This window comes from Oncorhynchus kisutch, unplaced genomic scaffold (assembly GCF_002021735.2).
Source record: "Oncorhynchus kisutch isolate 150728-3 unplaced genomic scaffold, Okis_V2 scaffold994, whole genome shotgun sequence".
NCBI lineage: Eukaryota > Metazoa > Chordata > Actinopteri > Salmoniformes > Salmonidae > Oncorhynchus > Oncorhynchus kisutch.
In genome coordinates, this window is record NW_022262939.1 from 13,313 (window position 1) to 33,169 (window position 19,857).

Below are 19,857 nucleotides of genomic sequence, written 5' to 3' on the forward strand. Positions count from 1 at the left end.
GAACCCACACACACTCATCCTCATCTGTAGTAGACACACACAAGCTAAGCTGAGATACTCGCATCACACACACACAGACACACAAACACACGGACACACAAACATGCTTGTCTCACCTATCAATCACACTTGCACAAACCAAACAGGGTATCCATTACAACCGTTGCTGTGCTGATGTGACAACATAATATTATTTGCTTTGTCGTGGAAATTATCACCAGGGACTCAAAGTCAAATTTAAGTGATTAATTCTTTATTATCAGAAAGCTGGAGAGGTTCCAACAAACTTAATGCAACATAGTACACATCGGTCAGGAGCTCTGCCGGGACAGTCCCGTTAGTTCTCTAATATACGGCTACCCAAACAATTCATATAGGCATGATTTAAATTATTCATTATTCATCATCTAAGTTGGTTCCTGCAAGTGACTGACTGACTGATAACTAACAAGGTTTCTTCTCTCAAATCTGGGACCTTGAAACTGAGATACTCCTTTTGGAACCCAGAACAATGTTCTGGGCGTACTGTCAATTGGTCTGAGGAGGAGGTCACAGTCACCTGCATGAACCAAGATAGAGTGAGAGGAGATGCTGTGTACAATTCAATGCTACCTCTTCAGACTGCAGCATTTTCCCTCACTTTCCCTCCTCTCCATGTATTACACTGTGATAACTATTGTAAAAAAAAATATAATTGTTAAAATGGCTTTTAACACATCGTTTTTCAAAATAAAAGCCTGAAACCAGACAAACTATTTACTGAATAACAAATTATTACCACTGCCAATATTCTTAATAGAAATGTCTAAGACAAATGTCAAATAGAATAACAACACACTGTTAAAACCATTTTATCAAATTGGCTTATACTCCTGTAACATTGACGACCTCACTGCAGAGTTACAGGGTCAGGTTTGGTAGAGGGCTAACCCTTAGGGAGAAATCCCGACAGCAGAACCAATCTGGAGAGATTTATTTTGTTGAAGCAAGACAAAAACAAAACAAACAAAACATCATACAACAAACAAAACAAAAACCACAATTCAAACAACAACCAAGAACAACAACCACAATACACTTCTTCCCTTTTGACACATGACTCACATCGTGTTTTATGTGTCCAAAACAACAACAACACTGCCGGTTAAGTTAACAATAAACAAATCAGAATAACAAATACAATCAAATGACATACCTTGATAACTCCATAAGGAAATAATTGTATCCCATAAGGTAATTCAATATATAATAATATGGACTGGAGACAGGTTTCCCTCATTCAGGGGCAGCACTCTCTCTCTCTCTCTCTCTCTCTCTCTCTCCTCCTCATGGTCTGAATCACACATAGGACTATTGATAAAACATGTGTATGTGACCCATCTGATTTAATTTATAATCTTCTCACTAATTATCAGTGTTTGCATCTTACATTTAAATCTCACCCAATGTCTCTAGCCTTTCTAGTGAGGGTGATTAGGCCTCACCAGAAAGTCAGAATAGAGGTCGGAGGTCATTCAACCCTATTAAGTGAGTGTTTATTTCCCCATTCTTTCCCCGTACTTCATAATCAATATTAAAAGACGTTTCAAACATTTCAAACATTTTGTGTACAAGGTTTACACTGGGGGTTTCAGTACATTTCTTAACCTCTCCAGGGTAGGGGGCAGCATTCAGAATTTTGGATGAAAAGCATTCCCACAATTAAACAGTCTGCTACTCGGGCCCAGAAGATATGATATGCATATAACTGGTAGATTTGTATAGAAAACACTCTAAAGTTTCCAAAACTGTTAAAATAGTGTCTCTGAGTAAAACAGAACTGATTTGGCAGGCGAATGAGAAAAATCCATTCAGGAAGTAGTTTTGGGGGGGATTTTGTAGTTTTCTATTCAATGCCATTACAGTATCCATTGATTTAGGACTCCATTTGCAGTTCCTATGCCTTCCACTAGATGTCAACCGTCTTTAGAAATTGTTTCAGGCTTGTATTCTTATAAATGAGGGAGTAACACCAGTCTGAATGAGTGGACCCTACCCTGTCGCAGAGCTTTTTCATGCGCAATCCCGAGAGTGCATTTCCTGTTTACCTTTTATATTGACAATGTTATTGTCCGGTTGAAATATTATAGATAATTTAGGCTAAAAACAACATGAGGATTGAAAATTAACATTGTTTGACATGTTTCTATGAACTTTACGGATACAATTTGGATTTTTTTGTCAGCCTGTTTTGACTGCGTTTGAGCCTGAGTTTTTTTTTCCTAACCCATTGGATTCTCTATTGGTATTGAGTTGAAAAACAGCCACATGAAAACAATTCCACTTCCTGGATGTATTTTTCTCAGGTTTTCGCCTGCCATATCAGTTCTGTTATACTCACAGGCATATTATTTAACAGTTTTGGAAACTGTAGAGTGTTTTCTATCCAAATCTACTAATTATATGCATATCCTAAATTCTGGGCCTGAGTAACAGGCAATTTACTTTGGGCACGCTTTTCATCCGGAGGTGAAAATACTGCCCCCTACCCAAGAGAGGTTAACAGCAGGGAGATAGGTATCCTAAGGGGCGGCAGTAGCCTAGTGGTTAGAGCATTGGGACAATAACCGAATGGTTGCTAGATCAAATACCTGGAGCTGGAAGATAAATATATATGTTGTTCTGCCCCTGAACAAGGTAGTTAACCCACTGTTCCTAGGGCATCATGGTAAATAACAGGACAGGAGAAACAAAACAACATCAATGCAGATGCGGAAAATTAACTGGAGGGGGTGACAGATATAGGGTAGATAATCAATGACGTGATGGAGTCCAGGTGAGTCCGATGAAGTGCTGGGGCGCGTAACGATGGTGAGCAGTGTGAGTAATGATGAGCCGTCTGGCAACCTCGAGCGTCAGAGAGGGGGAGCAGGAGCAGACGTGACACAATCATTGGTAAACTCATCAGAAAACTTGATATTGGAATTTCCATCAGTCCTGGAAGAAAGAAAATTAACATAAAACTTAGTTTTCACTAAGCTACATCTTAATTAGTGCTAAAAGTCTTCATCTTAATCGAGCTTATTGCATCTTGGGCAAGAAGTCTTGATAAAACCATGTGTTTACAGAATCATACTTCAGATGATACAGTGTCCCATTAAGCAGAATCATACTTCAGACACTTCAGATGATACAGTGTCCCATTAAGCAGAATCATACTTCAGACACTTCAGATGATACAGTGTCCCATTAAGCGGAATCATACTTCAGACACTTCAGATGATACAGTGTCCCATTAAGCGGAATAGGCACCTTCTAAAGTAAACAATCCCAGCTCCTTTCTTGTAATCTAATCATTTTGAACCTGTTGCATTGACATGCAGAACCAGTCCACAGATTGGACACACCTACTCATTCAAGGGTTTTTCTTTATTTTTACTATTTTCTACATTGTAAAATAATAGTGAAGACATCAAAACTATGAAATAACACATATGGAATCATGTAGTAACTAAAAAAGTTTTAAACTTTTGCTGCTCCAGTTTAAACTGTTCTGCCTTATTATTATTCGACCATGCTGGTCATTTATGAACATTTGAACATCTTGGCCATGTTCTGTTATAATCTCCACCCGGCACAGCCAGAAGAGGACTGGCCACCCCACATAGCCTGGTTCCTCTCTAGGTTTCTTCCTAGGTTCTGGTCTTTCTAGGGAGTTTTTCCTAGCCACCGTGCTTCTACACCTGCAATGCTTGCTGTTTGGGGTTTTAGGCTGGGTTTCTGTACAGCACTTTGAGATATCAGCTGATGTACGAAGGGCTATATAAATAAATTTGATTTGATTTGATTTGATTTAAACAAATCAAAATATAATCTGTTTTAGATTCTTCAAAGTAGCCCCCCTTTGCCTTGATGACAGCTTTGCACACTCTTGGCATTCTCTAAACCAGCTTCACCTCGAAGGCTTTTCCAAAAATCTTGAAGGAGTTCCCACATATGCTGAGCAAATGTTGGCTGCTTTTCCTTCACTATGTGGTCCAACTCATCCCAAACAATGTATATTGGGTTTGTGGTCGGGTGATTGTGGAGGCCAGGTCTTCGGATGCAGCACTCAGTCACTTTCCTTCTTGGTCAAAAAGCCCTTACACAGCCTGGAGGTGTGTTGGGTCATTGTCCTGTTGAAAAACAAATGATAGTCCCACTAAGTGCAAACCAGATTGGATGGCGTATCACTGCAGAATGCTGTGGTAGCCATGCTGGTTAAGTGTGCCTTGAATTCTAAATAAATCACAGACTGTGTCACCAGCAAAGCACCCCCACACCATTACACCTCCTCCTCCATGCTTCACGGTGGGAACCACACATGCGGAGATCATCTGTGCACCTACTCTGTGTCTCACAACGACACGGCGGTTGGAACCAGAAAAGTCAAATTTGGACTCATCAGACCAAAGGACACATTTTCATCGGTTTAATGTCTATTTCTTGTGTTTCTTGGTGCAAGCAAATCTCTTCTTATTATTGGAGTCATTTAGTAGTGGTTTCTTTGCAGTAATTTGACCATGAAGGCCTGAATCATGCAGTCTCCTCTGAACAGTTGATGTTGAGATGAGTCTGTTACCTGAACTCTGTGAAGCATTTATTTGGGCTGCAATCGCTGAGGCTGGTAACTATAATACTGATCCTCTGCAGCAGAGGTGACTCTGGGTTTTCCTTTCCTGTGGCGGTCCTCATGAGAGACAGTTTCATCATAGTGCTTGATGTTTGTTGCAACTGCACTTGATGAAACTTTCAAAGTTCTTGAAATGTTCCACATTGACTGACCTTCACGGCTTAAAGTAATGATGGACTGACGTTTCTCTTTGTTTATTTGAGCTGTTCTTGCCATAATGTGGACTTGGTCTTTTACCAAATAGGGCTATATTCTGTATACCACCCCTGCCTCCTCAAATGAACTTTTAACAAAGCAAACCTGTTAATTGAAATGCATTCCAGGTGACTGTCTCATGAAGCTGTTTGAGAGAATGCCAAGAGTGTGCAAAGCTGTCATCAACGCAAAAGCGGCTTCTTAGATTTAAAAAAATGTGTTTTACACTTTTTTGGTTACTACATGATTCCATATGTGTTATTTGATAGTAGAAAAGAGTTCAAATAAAGAAAACCCTTGAATGAGTAGGCGTGTCCTAACTTTTGACTTGTACTGTCTACTCTTTCTGTCCCAAATGTCCCTTACAGCCTGTTTGAGTTCAGTGAGTTCTGTTCATTTTCACTGGCAGCTTATCTATTTGTCCACAGGAAGCTTATCTTTAACCCAAACAACAGATGGCAGCCTCTAATATGATGAGTCTCAATTCCTCTTTTCCTCGTATGACCTTGTATTCAAAAACACTTCAAAATACTAAGACACCACATTATTAAAGTGCTCTCTGAAAGCCACTAACAACATATTACATTAACAAATCTCTAGTACCACATTATACTCTACATACATTGTTACATCATCACATCTCTAGTAACACATTATACTCTACATACATTGTTACATCATCACATCTCTAGTAAACCATTATACTCTACATACATTGTTACATCATCACATCTCTAGTAAACCATCATACTCTACATACATTGTTACATCATCACATCTCTAGTAAACCATTATACTCTACATACATTGTTACATCATCACATCTCTAGTAAACCATTATACTCTACATACATTGTTACATCATCACATCTCTAGTAAACCATTATACTCTACATACATTGTTACATCATCACATCTCTAGTAACCCATTATACTCTACATACATTGTTACATCATCACATCTCTAGTAACCCATTATACTCTACATACATTGTTACATCATCACATCTCTAGTAACCCATTATACTCTACATACATTGTTACATCATCACATCTCTAGTAACCCATTATACTCTACATACATTGTTACATCATCACATTTCTAGTAACCCATTATACTCTACATACATTGTTACATCATCACATCTCTAGTAACCCATTATACTCTACATACATTGTTACATCATCACATCTCTAGTAACCCATTATACTCTACATACATTGTTACATCATCACATCTCTAGTAACACATTATACTCTACCTACATTGTTACATCATCACATCTCTAGTAACACATTATACTCTACATACATTGTTACATCATCACATCTCTAGTAACACATTACACTCTACATACATTGTTACATCATCACATCTCTAGTAACCCATTATACTCTACATACATTGTTACATCATCACATCTCTAGTAACCCATTATACTCTACATACATTGTTACATCATCACATCTCTAGTAACCCATTATACTCTACATACATTGTTACATCATCACATCTCTAGTAACCCATTATACTCTACATACATTGTTACATCATCACATCTCTAGTAACCCATTATACTCTACATACATTGTTACATCATCACATCTCTAGTAACCCATTATACTCTACATACATTGTTCATCATCACATCTCTAGTAACCCATTATACTCTACATACATTGTTCTTGATCACACCTCTAGTAACACATTATACTCTACATACATTGTTACATCATCACATCTCTAGTAACCCATTATACTCTACATACATTGTTTCATCATCACATCTCTAGTAACACATTATACTCTACATACATTGTTACATCATCACATCTCTAGTAACACATTATACTCTACCTACATTGTTACATCATCACATCTCTAGTAAACCATTAGACTCTACATACATTGTTACATCATCACATCTCTAGTAACCCATTATACTCTACATACATTGTTACTTGATCACACCTCTAGTAACACATTATACTCTACATACATTGTTACATCATCACATCTCTAGTAACACATTATACTCTACATACATTGTTACATCATTACATCTCTAGTAACCCATTATACTCTACATACATTGTTCCATCATCACATCTCTAGTAACCCATTATACTCTACATACATTGTTACATCATCACATCTCTAGTACCTCAGTATAATATTCATACAGTATATTTGGTAATAGTACTCTCTCCTTTCATATCTTCACATCACGCAGAATCCCTATATAATGTTAAGAACTCAGCTCACAGAACTGTTTGGGGTATTCATTCAGACACACACCTCTTTCAAACCAGTGGCTGGAACTGGTTGGGGTATTCATTCAGACACACACCTCTTTCAAACCAGTGGCTGGAACTGTTTGGGGTATTCATTCAGACACACACCTCTTTCAAACCAGTGGCTGGAACTGTTTGGGGTATTCATTCATACACACACCTCTTTCAAACCAGTGGACAGAACTGGTTGGGGTATTCATTCATACACACACCTCTTTCAAACCAGTGGACAGAACTGGTTGGGGTATTCATTCAGACACACACCTCTTTCACACCAGTGGACAGAACTGGTTGGGGTATTCATTCATACACACACCTCTTTCACACCAGTGGACAGAACTGGTTGGGGTATTAATTCAGACACACACCTCTTTCAAACCAGTGGACAGAACTGTTTGGGGTATTAATTCAGACACACACCTCTTTCACACCAGTGGCTGGAACTGTTTGGGGTATTCATTCATACACACACCTCTTTCACACCAGTGGACAGAACTGGTGGGGGTATTCATTCTTACACACACCTCTTTCACACCAGTGGACAAAACTGGTTGGGGTATTCATTCAGACACACACCTCTTTCACACCAGTGGACAGAACTGGTTGGGGTATTCATTCATACACACACCTCTTTCACACCAGTGGACAGAACTGGTTGGGGTATTAATTCAGACACACACCTCTTTCAAACCAGTGGACAGAACTGTTTGGGGTATTAATTCAGACACACACCTCTTTCACACCAGTGGCTGGAACTGTTTGGGGTATTCATTCATACACACACCTCTTTCACACCAGTGGACAGAACTGGTGGGGGTATTCATTCTTACACACACCTCTTTCACACCAGTGGACAAAACTGGTGGGGGTATTCATTCATACACACACCTCTTTCACACCAGTGGACAGAACTCGTGGGGGTATTCATTCAGACACACACCTCTTTCACACCAGTGGACAGAACTGGTGGGGGTATTCATTCAGACACACACCTCTTTCACACCAGTGGACAGAACTGGTGGGGGTATTCATTCATACACACACCTCTTTCACACCAGTGGACAGAACTGGTGGGGGTATTCATTCAGACACACACCTCTTTCACACCAGTGGACAGAACTGGTTGGGGTATTCATTCAGACACACACCTCTTTCACACCAGTGGACAGAACTGGTGGGGGTATTCATTCAGACACACACCTCTTTCACACCAGTGGACAGAACTGGTTGGGGTATTCATTCAGACACACACCTCTTTCACACCAGTGGACAGAACTGGTGGGGGTATTCATTCATACACACACCTCTTTCACACCAGTGGACAGAACTGGTGGGGGTATTCATTCAGACACACACCTCTTTCACACCAGTAGACAGAACTGGTGGGGGTATTCATTCATACACACACCTCTTTCACACCAGTGGACAGAACTGGTTGGGGTATTCATTCATACACACACCTCTTTCACACCAGTGGACAGAACTGGTGGGGGTATTCATTCAGACACACACCTCTTTCACACCAGTGGACAGAACTGGTTGGGGTATTCATTCAGACACACACCTCTTTCACACCAGTGGACAGAACTGGTGGGGGTATTCATTCATACACACACCTCTTTCACACCAGTGGACAGAACTGGTTGGGGTATTCATTCATACACACACCTCTTTCATACCAGTGGACAGAACTGGTGGGGGTATTCATTCAGACACACACCTCTTTCACACCAGTGGACAGAACTGGTGGGGGTATTCATTCAGACACACACCTCTTTCACACCAGTGGACAGAACTGGTGGGGGCATTCATTCATACACACACCTCTTTCACACCAGTGGACAGAACTGGTTGGGGTATTCATTCATACACACACCTCTTTCACACTAGTGGACAGAACTGGTTGGGGTATTCATTCAGACACACACCTCTTTCACACCAGTGGACAGAACTGGTTGGGGTATTCATTCAGACACACACCTCTTTCACACCAGTGGACAGAACTGGTGGGGGTATTCATTCAGACACTGTTAGAGGAAATTATGTTTGAAGTGACTAATTATGTATACATTCCAATCAGAACTGACTAGTCCAAATGCTATAATGTACTGTACATATATGAATTTTCTCTCTTGCTCCCATTCCCAATTGTATATAATGTAGTCAGGAGTTTAGTAACAATGAAGGTCTGTTCCTTAGTTCATTTATTTGTACAATCTCCAGGTGGCAGGAATGGACTATCTCCAGACTGTCTAGAATGCTGATTTATACTGACTGACCTTGACTTCAGGCGTGGAGCGAAGGCTCGAGAGCTATAGGGCCTCTCTACTGGTGAAATAGGTAGAACGTTTAGAAAACGCTGACATCATTTTCAGTTTATAACCTGTGGAAATATGTGTATGTGGCAGTACTCTCTTGCAATAAACGCTGTTACCTGGCTTTTAAGACTGGTCTCTATCTACTTCATGCATAATTAATGAACTTACAACTCATTAATGAAATAGAAAGAGTGCGAATTTGGTTTTGGCTACAAAACATATAGGAATTTAGAATTCCACTAACAGACACACACCTCTTTCACACCAGTGGACAGAACTGGTTGGGGTATTCATTCATACACACACCTCTTTCACACTAGTGGACAGAACTGGTTGGGGTATTCATTCATACACACACCTCTTCCACACTGGGGATAGTCCCCTGAGACACACACCTCTTTCACACCAGTGGTGGGGGTATTCATTCATACACACACCTCTTTCAAACCAGTGGCTGGAACTGGTTGGGGTATTCATTCAGACACACACCTCTTTCAAACCAGTGGTTGGGGTATTCATTCAGACACACACCTCTTTCAAACCAGTGGTTGGAACTGGTTGGAGTATTCATTCATACACACACCTCTTTCAAACCAGTGGTTGGGGTATTCATTCAGAACCACACCTCTTTCAAACCAGTGGTTGAAACTGGTGGGGTTATTCATTCAGACACACACCTCTTTCAAACCAGTGGACAGAACTGGTTGGAGTATTCATTCATTCACACACCTCTTTCAAGCCAGTGGTTGGAACTGGTGGAGGTATTCATTCAGACACCTACCTCTTTCAAACCAGTGGCTGGAACTGGTTGGGGTATTCATTCAGACCCACAGCTCTTTCAAACCAGTGGATAGAACTGGTTGGGGTATTCATTCAGACACACACCTCTTTCAAACCAATGGCTGGAACTGGTTGGGGTATTCATTCAGACACACACATCTTTCAAACCAGTGGACAGAAGTGGTTGGGGTATTCATTCATACACACACCTCTTTCAAACCAGTGGACAGAACTGGTTGGGGTATTCATTCATACACACACCTCTTTCAAACCAGTGGACAGAAGTGGTTGGGGTATTCATTCATACACACACCTCTTTCAAACCAGTGGACAGAACTGGTTTGAGTATTCATTCATTCACACACCTCTTTCAAACCAGTGGTTGGAACTGGTGGGGGTATTCATTCAGACACACACCTCTTTCAAACCAGTGGCTGGAACTGGTTGGGGTATTCATTCAGACCCACAGCTCTTTCAAACCAGTGGATAGAACTGGTTGGGGTATTCATTCATACACACACCTCTTTCAAACCAGTGGACTGATCTGGTTGGGGTATTAATTCAGACACACACCTCTTCCACACCGGGGATAGTTCCCTGAAAGCTCTCATTCACTCAGTACAAATAATATCTCTTATTATTCAAAATTCAATACTTCAGCTTACCAATTATTTTCCAAATATCGATGTGTTAATATCCACATTTTAATCATCTTAATCTTCATTTTTAGTCCCTGTGGTTGCCTTAGTAGCTATTGTCCCCATAGTCTCTTTAGTATCTATTGTCACTAAGGCATCTTCAGTCCCTTTGAATCCATATTCTCAATAGTCTATATAAACATAAATGCTATAGTCTTTATGGACTCTATTAACTCTGCCCATACATACATATGTACAGTATGTAGTGATGTCTCAAGCTAAAACAGTCAATCAATCAATCAACTAATCAAGAGAAGTCACACACACACACACAATGATGCCATCTTGTGGACTCACCTTCAAAGTGTGATTAGAGAATCTGAACCCAGGTTGGCACTGGCAGTGGTAGCTTCCGAAGGTGTTGAGGCAACTGGTGTTGCTGCCACAAACCTGAGGTGTCTCCTGGCACTCATTGATGTCTGAAGAGAGAAGGAAACATGACTGCCTAACCCATTCTCCAGTAAATTTCTAACCACTCCTCCTGTGACTCCCTAACCTCTCTTCACATGACTCCCTAACCTCTCCTCCAGTAATCCCCTAACATCTCCTCCTGTGACTCCCTAACCTCTCCTCCAGTGACTCCCTAACCTCTCTTCACTTGAGTCCCTAATCTCTCCTCCAGTGACTCCCTAACCTCCCCTCCAGTGATTCCCTAACCTCTCCTCCAGGAAATCCATAACCCCTCCTCCAGTGACTCTCTAACCTCTCCTCCAGTGATTACCTAAACTCTCCTCCAGTGACTCCATAACCTCTCCTCCAGTGACTCCCTAATCTCTCCTCCAGTAAATCCCTAACCTCTCCTCCAGTGATTCCCTAACCTCTCATCCAGTGATTCCCTAACCTTTCCTACAGTAAATCCCTAACCTCTCCTCCAGTGGCTCCGTAACCACTCCTCCAGGGACTCCCTAACCTCTCCTCCAGTGATAATCTAATCTCTCCTCCAGTGACTCCCCAACCTCTTCTTCAGTGACTCCCTAACCTCTCATCCAGTGACTCCCTAACCTCTCTTTCAGTGACTCCCTAACCTCTCCTCCAGTGATTCCCTAACCTCTCTTCCAGTGATTCCCAAACCTCTCCTCCAGTGATTCCCGAACCTCTCCTCCAGTGACTCCCTAACCTCTTCTTCAGTGACTCCCTAACCTCTCCTCCAGTGATTCCCTAACCACTCCTCCAGTGATTCCCTAACCTCTCCTCCAGTGATTCCCTAACCTCTCTTCCAGTGACTCCCTATCCTCTCCTCCAGTGATTCCCTAACCTCTCTTCCAGTGATTCCCTAACCTCTCATCCAGTGATTCATTAACCTCTCCTCCAGTGACTCCCTAACCTCTCCTCCTGTGATTCCCTTACCTCTCTTTCAGTGACTCCCTAACCTCCCCCCCAGTGATTCCCTAACCTCTCCTCCAGTGATTCCCTATCCTCTCCCCCAGTGATTCCCTATCCTCTCCCCCAGTGATTCCCTAACCTCTCCCCCAGTGATTCCCTAACCTCTCACCCAGTGATTCCCTAACCTCTCATCCAGTGATTCATTAACCTCTCCTCCAGTGACTCCCTAACCTCTCTCCCAGTGATTCCCTAACCTCTCATCCAGTGATTCATTAACCTCTCCTCCAGTGACTCCCTAACCTCTCTCCCAGTGATTCCCTAACCTCTCCTCCAGTGATTCCCTAACCTCTCCTTATCCTCTCCACGTATTTGATGTAACTAATGTAGCTGATTTAACAAATGAAAGGCTTGATGATCAGGTGACCATTAGAATCAGCTGTGCTAGTTGTGGAATACTTCAAAGAAGAGGACTTTCTGTTTTTCTAGAGGAGAAGTTGGAATCACCGCTCTACAAATATGGCACAGAACAGAGAAGATAATGCAAAGTAACGTTTTGTTTCCTTGACATGTAGGATTCACACATACAGACAAGCACACAAACACACACAGACAATCTAAACTGAGACCTGAGCCTCTCACTCGGCTGTTGCTGTTTCCTCTACATGAATATGTAAATACACATAATCACATTGACACAACTTACATAGAATAATATCATGGTGTTTGTACAGTAGCTGATAACGTGGCATTCATAGCTGTTGCTGTCGCTACACTCATTGATGTCTACAAGAGGACCAGAGATAAATACAGAGATAATGAGAGAAAGAAAGACAGAGACAGAGACAAAGAGAGAGGGTAAGAGAGAGAGAATGGGGAGAGGGTGGAGAGGGAGATAGGAAGAGAGATATAGGGAGAGAGGGGGGAGAGAGAGAGAGAGAGAGAGAGAGAGAGAGAGAATGGGGAGAGGGTGGAGAGGGAGATAGGAAGAGAGATATAGGGAGAGAGGGGGGAGAGAGAGAGAGAGAGAGAGAGAGAGAGGGTAAGACTGAGAGAATGGGGAGAGGGGGAGAGGGAGATAGGAAGAGAGATATAGGGAGAGAGGGGGGAGAGAGAGAGAGAGAGAGAGAGAGAGGGTAAGACTGAGAGAATGGGGAGAGGGGGGAGAGGGAGATAGGAAGAGAGATATAGGGAGAGAGGGGGAGAGAGAGAGAGAGGGTAAGACTGAGAGAATGGGGAGAGGGGGGAGAGGGAGATAGGAAGAGAGATATAGGGAGAGAGGGGGAGAGAGAGAGAGAGAGAGAGAGAGGGTAAGACTGAGAGAATGGGGAGAGGGGGAGAGGGAGATAGGAAGAGAGATATAGGGAGAGAGGGGGGAGAGAGAGAGAGAGAGAGAGAGGGTAAGACTGAGAGAATGGGGAGAGGGGGGGAGAGGGAGATAGGAAGAGAGATATAGGGAGAGAGGGGGGAGAGAGAGAGAGAGAGAGGGTAAGACTGAGAGAATGGGGAGAGGGTGGAGAGGGAGATAGGAAGAGAGATATAGGGAGAGAGGGGGAGAGAGAGAGAGAGAGAGAGAGAGAGAGAGAGAATGGGGAGAGGGTGGAGAGGGAGATAGGAAGAGAGATATAGGGAGAGAGGGGGGAGAGAGAGAGAGAGAGAGAGAGAGGGTAAGACTGAGAGAATGGGGAGAGGGGGGAGAGGGAGATAGGAAGAGAGATATAGGGAGAGAGGGGGGAAGAGAGCGAGAGAGAGAGAGAGAGAGAGAGAGGGTAAGACTGAGAGAATGGGGAGAGGGGGGAGAGGGAGATAGGAAGAGAGATATAGGGAGAGAGGGGGGAGAGAGAGAGAGAGAGGGTAAGACTGAGAGAATGGGGAGAGGGGGGAGAGGGAGATAGGAAGAGAGATATAGGGAGAGAGGGGGGAGAGAGAGAGAGAGAGAGAGGGTAAGACTGAGAGAATGGGGAGAGGGGAGAGGGAGATAGGAAGAGAGATATAGGGAGAGAGGGGGGAGAGAGAGAGAGAGAGGGTAAGACTGAGAGAATGGGGAGAGGGGGGAGAGGGAGATAGGAAGAGAGATATAGGGAGAGAGGGGGGAGAGAGAGAGAGAGAGGGTAAGACTGAGAGAATGGGGAGAGGGGGGAGAGGGAGATAGGAAGAGAGATATAGGGAGAGGGGGGGACAGAGACAAAGAGAGAGGGTAAGAGAGAGAGAATGGGAGAGGGGGAGAGGGAGATAGGAAGAGAGATATAGGGAGAGAGGGGGAGAGAGAGAGAGAGAGAGAGAGAGAAGGGGTGTAGGAAAGAGGGTTTCACTCTGTTTTGTCCTTGATCATTGTCGTGGAAGGATCAGAATTTGTTGGTAACATTTGTAAGATGTTTAATATTCATCAAATGTGTGTAAGTTACTTCTCATCAGAATGGTATTTTTGTGTAATTCTGTGGTGAGGTTGCAGTTATCTGTTCTATGTCAAAACTAAGTTGCCTGGGCCGCTGAGAGGGGAGAGGTCAAAGTGTCATCATGTGTAAACATATCTTTTACTCCCTACCTGTCTCAGTGGGGAAAGGAGGGTTTGCAGTGTCTGGAATCATTCTATGCTCCCTGTTATGTTGTTTCTATCTTAACCTATAGCCTCACCCTCCTCTCCGTGAGTTTATCCAGGAGTTTGTGTTTAGAGTGGGTTGTATCTAAATAAATGCCTGTTGATTTGGAGGATTGGTTTATGGTTCTGAGGTTTGGGAAAGGAGACAAAGCTGAACGATGAATTATGTCTATGCTGTCTGACTATGTGTGTCTTTGGTATTAAAAGGAACTCAGTTGCATTGTAAGGGGGCTCTCAGAGAATCCACTGGGAGACACTGAATTTATCTGAGAGTCACAGGATTGTGATAGAGCTGATATAATTAAAGATGGACTTTGATAACTAACTCTGACTTGTGTTGTGGTTTGCTCCCATGATTTGGTAAATAGAGGACATTTCCACGACATCAGACACAAAATATGTAGTGTATGTAGTGATGTTTCCAGCTGAAGCAGTCAGCGGCAGTGTAGCCTAGTGGTTAGAGCATTGGACTAGTAACCGAAAGGTTGCAAGTTCAAATCCCCGAGCTGACAAGGTACAAAATCTGTCGTTCTGCCCCTGAACAGGCAGTTAAGCCACTGTTCCTAGGCCGTCATTGAAAATAAGAATTTGTTCTTAACTGACTTGCCTAGTAAAATAAAGGTAAAAAAAATATATATATATAATAATATCTATCATTCACGAGAAGACAAACATACAATGATGCCCTCCTGTTGGACTAACCTTCACAGTGCCCAGCATAAGCAGAGAATCTGAAACCAGGTTTGCATTGGCAGTTGAAGCTCCCGATGGTGTTGAGGCAAATGGCGTTGCTGGTACAAACCTGTAGTTTCCCCTGACACTCATCGAGGTCTGTAGAGAGATGGAAACATGGTGATAGCGCAGTGAATCCCTAACCTCTCCTCCAGTGAGAACCTCTCCCCCAGTGAATCCCTAACCTCTCCTCCAGTGATAACCTCTCCTCCAGTGATAACCTCTCCTCCAGTGAATCCCTAACCTCTCCTCCAGTGAATCCCTAACCTCTCCTCCAGTGATTCCATAACCTCTCCTCCAGTGAATCCCTAACCTCTCCTCCAGTGATTCCCTAACTTCTCCTCCAGTGATTCCATAATCTCTCTCCTCCAGTGATTCCATAACCTCTCCTCCAGTGAATCCCTAACCTCTCCTCCAGTGATTCCCTAACCTCTCCTCCAGTGACTCCCTAACCTCTCCTCCAGTGATTCCCTAACCTCTCCTCCAATGATTCCCTAACCTCTCCTCCAGTGATTCCATAATCTCTCCTCCAGGACCTCAAGACAGTGTGTATTCCAGAACTAACACAGCTAATTTAACACAATTTATATAGAATAATATCATTATCCCCCCCCCGCACACCCACACAAAGTTGATGATCATTAACATGGTCTACACACTCTCAGTACTGCACAGATAAGACCAAGTAATGGTTTGTTCCCTTGACATGTAACATTCACGTACACACACACACTATAATCCTCACCCTTACACTCCCCAGTGAGAGCAGTAAACTGGAAAGTCGTTGTGGATATGAACCCAGGTATACACTGACAGTAGAAGCTCCCCTGTGTGTTGTAACATGCAGCATTACTTCCACAGGGTGGGTTACTGTCCCACTCTTTACACTCATCTATATCAACACACAGTGTTCTCCCTTTGGCTATGAAGCCCCAGGGACAATCTCTGGCCTCTAGGTTCCCCAGTAGACTGAAATTAAGACCTGTGAGGAGAAGGAAAGGGGAGAGAGAGAGAGAGAGAGAGAGAGAGAGAGAGAGAGAGAGAGAGAGAGAGAGAAGAATTCAAAAACTCAACACCTACAACGTGATTTTGGATGCAATTACAGAATTACCTGGAAGGCTTCCAACTACCAAGGATTATTATTCCAAAGCTATACAGCAAATGCTCTGGAAACAACAGAAACCTGAAAGGACCATCCAACCTGGAACTGAGTGATTCATGTTTAGTCTGAAGCTATATATTTTATTTCCAAAAGCCAAGAAGAAAAATACATTACATGACTTTATAAGGACTGAATGCTAAATGAAGGCTGCCAAGCTTGATACAGCTTCAATTAGCACTGACGTGTCAAGTGAGAGGTGTCCAAGCTCTTTAGCCCAACAATGGCAGGAGAGTCGCACAGTCTACTCCGACCAAATGGAGAGGCCGTAGAAGCTGCCTCCCGCTGTTCAGAGGGTAATTAAAATACAGTACCCTGTGTATGTAAACAATGATAAGGCAAGAAAAGAGTACAAAATGAAGCTCCTCATTGAAAATCAAAAGACACTTTTTGCTGACTAGTATGAAAACGGGAACATCAGTAACCTCATCTTCCACACAGACCATCCCCATGGCACAGTGCTATATTAACACACTACCCCTCTGTTAAGTGTTACTAAGGGGTGGAAACTCAGGATACTATACAACGAGGACTCTGAGTCAGCTAATATAAATCTCTACAAGTCTGGAACAGTATTGGTACAGGGCAACCCCAAACAGTTTCGGCTGGACTTTCACCTAATCAAAGAATTAGCTCAGCAGGAGAAGGTCTCCCTTGAAAAAGATATCCCCACCCCGAGTAGGTCAGACCACTAGGCTACCTGGGGCGGCAGGAAGCCTAGTGGTTAGAGCATTGGACTAGTAACCGAAGGGTTGCTAGATCGAATCCCTGAGCTGACAAGTTAAAAATCTGTCGTTCTGCCCCTGCTCAAGGCAGATAACCCACTGTTCCTAGGCCGTCATTGTAAATAAGAATTTGTTCTTAAACTGACTTGCCTCTTTAAATAAAATATTGGCTCTTGGCCTCATCTCTGATCAGTCTTCTCCTTGTATGAGCTGAAAGTTTAGAGGGACGGCCAGGTCTTGGTAGATTTGCAGTGGTCTGATACTCCTTCCATTTCAATATTATCGCTTGCACAGTGCTTCTTGGGATGTTTAAAGCTTGGGAAATCTTTTGTATCCAAATCTGGCTTTAAACTTCTTCACAACAGTATCTCGGACCTGCCTGGTGTGTTCCTTGTTCTTCATGATGCTCTCTGCGCTTTTAACGGACCTCTGAGACTATCACAGTGCAGGTGCATTTATACGGAGACTTGATTACACACAGGTGGATTGTATTTATCATCATTAGTCATTTAGGTCAACATTGGATCATTCAGAGATCCTCACTGAAATTCTGGAGAGAGTTGTTGCACTGAAAGTAAAGGGGCTGAATAAATTTGCACGCCCAATTTTTCCGTTTTTGATTTGTTAAAAAAGTTTGAAATATCCAATAAATGTCGTTCCACTTCATGATTGTGTCCCACTTGTTGTTGATTCTTCACAAAAAAAAACAGTTTTATATCTTTATGTTTGAAGCCTGAAATGTGGCAAAAGGTCGCAAAGTTCAAGGGGGCCGAATACTTTCGCAAGGCCACTGTATATGTTAAAAAAAAAAAAAAAAGATGGATTTCAGGCAATTGTCAGCCCGGCTGGTAGATTATTACTAGCCCGGATCCAAAATATGTGCCATGAAATACTTGAAAATACAAAATGTCAACAGACGGGCTAGTTCTACTGGCAAATGTTGTACTAGCCAGATCTGAAAAGTACTAGCCTTGGACTAGCTTCAATCCAATCCCTGTCAACACCACAGTACTCTGGACCTCGTTGGGATGCAAACAGGTTCCTTCTTTACATGTGCTCATCCCAAATAGCAGTGTATTCCACAGGCTACCTGTACTATAGGCCCATGGGTATATTGTGGCATCTCATATTCCATTAGGCTACTGTACTGTGGGCCCTTCCGGGCTTAACTAGTAGTATAAGTCACTATTGCCCTACTTTCCTAGTTGACTCAAATCACTCCATATCTCCCTAAAGTTTCGCTGCCATCTGGGGATTAAGCGGTAATCTGTCCCTAAAGGTTTGGAACACACAAACATTTACAAATCAAGTGATGTGAATACTTTCTGAAGTCAGTATGTGTTTCTGTGTTTGTCATCTGGCAGCTGTGTGTGTGTGAGTGTGTGAGTGTGTGAGTGTATGGGTGTTTACCGCGTGTGTGTGTGAGTGTGTGCGTGTATGTGTGTTGTGTGTTGAGTGTGTGCGTGTATGTGTGTTTTACGCGTGTGTGTGTGAGTGTGTGTGTGTATGTGTGTTTACGTGTGAGTGTGTGAGTGTGTGCGTGTGTGTGTGTTTACGTGTGTGTGTGTGAGTGTATGTGTGTTTACGTGTGTGTGTGTGTGAGTGTGTGTGTGTGTATGTGTGTTTATGTGTATGTGTGTTTACGTGTGTGTGTGAGTGTATGTGTGTTTATGTGTGTGTGTGTGTGAGTGTGTGCGTGTATGTGTGTTTACGTGTGTGTGTGTGTGAGTGTGTGAGTGTGTGCGTGTGTGAGTGTGTTTACGTGTGTGTGTGTGTGTGTGAGTGTATGTGTGTTTACGTGTGTGTGTGTGAGTGTGTGCGTGTATGTGTGTTTACGTGTGTATGTGTGAGTGTGTGCGTGTGAGTGTGTTTACGTGTGTATGTGTGAGTGTGTGTGTGTATGTGTGTTTACGTGTGTGTGTGTGAGTGTGTGTGTGTATGTGTGTTTGTGTGTGTGTGTGAGTGTGTGTGTATGTGTGTTTACGTGTGTGTGTGTGCGTGTATGTGTGTTTACGTGTGTGTGTGAGTGTGTGTGTGTATGTGTGAGTGTGTGTGTGAGTGTGTGAGTGTGTGTGTGTATGTGTGTTTGTGTGTATGTTGCTGTCAGAGTGTTTGTGAGGGTGAGATCATGACTGAAAATTTCAGTCAGACAGCAGGCCTCACACACAGTGAAGGTCTTTATGACATACGCATGCACGCACACACGCACACACACACACACACACACACACACACACACACACACACACACACACACACACACACACACAAAGGGTCTTTATGAAGTGATATATAGACGACCTACCTCTACCTTCAACAATAGACACCGTGTCAGAGATCATCTCTCTCTTCCTCCCTTATTCTTCCCTCTTTCTCTCATTCTAA

The 19,857-nt window shown here is 42.8% G+C and overlaps 1 protein-coding gene across 3 annotated transcripts in view; it reads right to left on the reverse strand.

Annotated features, from left to right (window-relative positions):
• Positions 1-231: 231 nt before the first annotated feature.
• LOC109877113 (adhesion G protein-coupled receptor E2) overlaps positions 232-19,857 on the reverse strand; it is a 26,934-nt gene continuing 7,308 nt past the window's right edge. Inside the window, exons 2-5 of one of the 3 annotated variants that reach the window (XM_031817332.1) lie at positions 16,334-16,570; positions 15,559-15,687; positions 11,235-11,356; positions 232-2,976 (exon numbers count right to left, since the gene is read on the reverse strand). In XM_031817332.1, the coding sequence (XP_031673192.1) occupies positions 2,971-2,976; positions 11,235-11,356; positions 15,559-15,687; positions 16,334-16,570 (494 nt within the window). In that variant the 3' untranslated portion in view covers positions 232-2,970. The remainder of the gene's footprint in view (positions 2,977-11,234; positions 11,357-15,558; positions 15,688-16,333; positions 16,571-19,857) is intronic. The other 2 variants (XM_031817331.1, XM_031817333.1) reach the window with 2 other exon arrangements.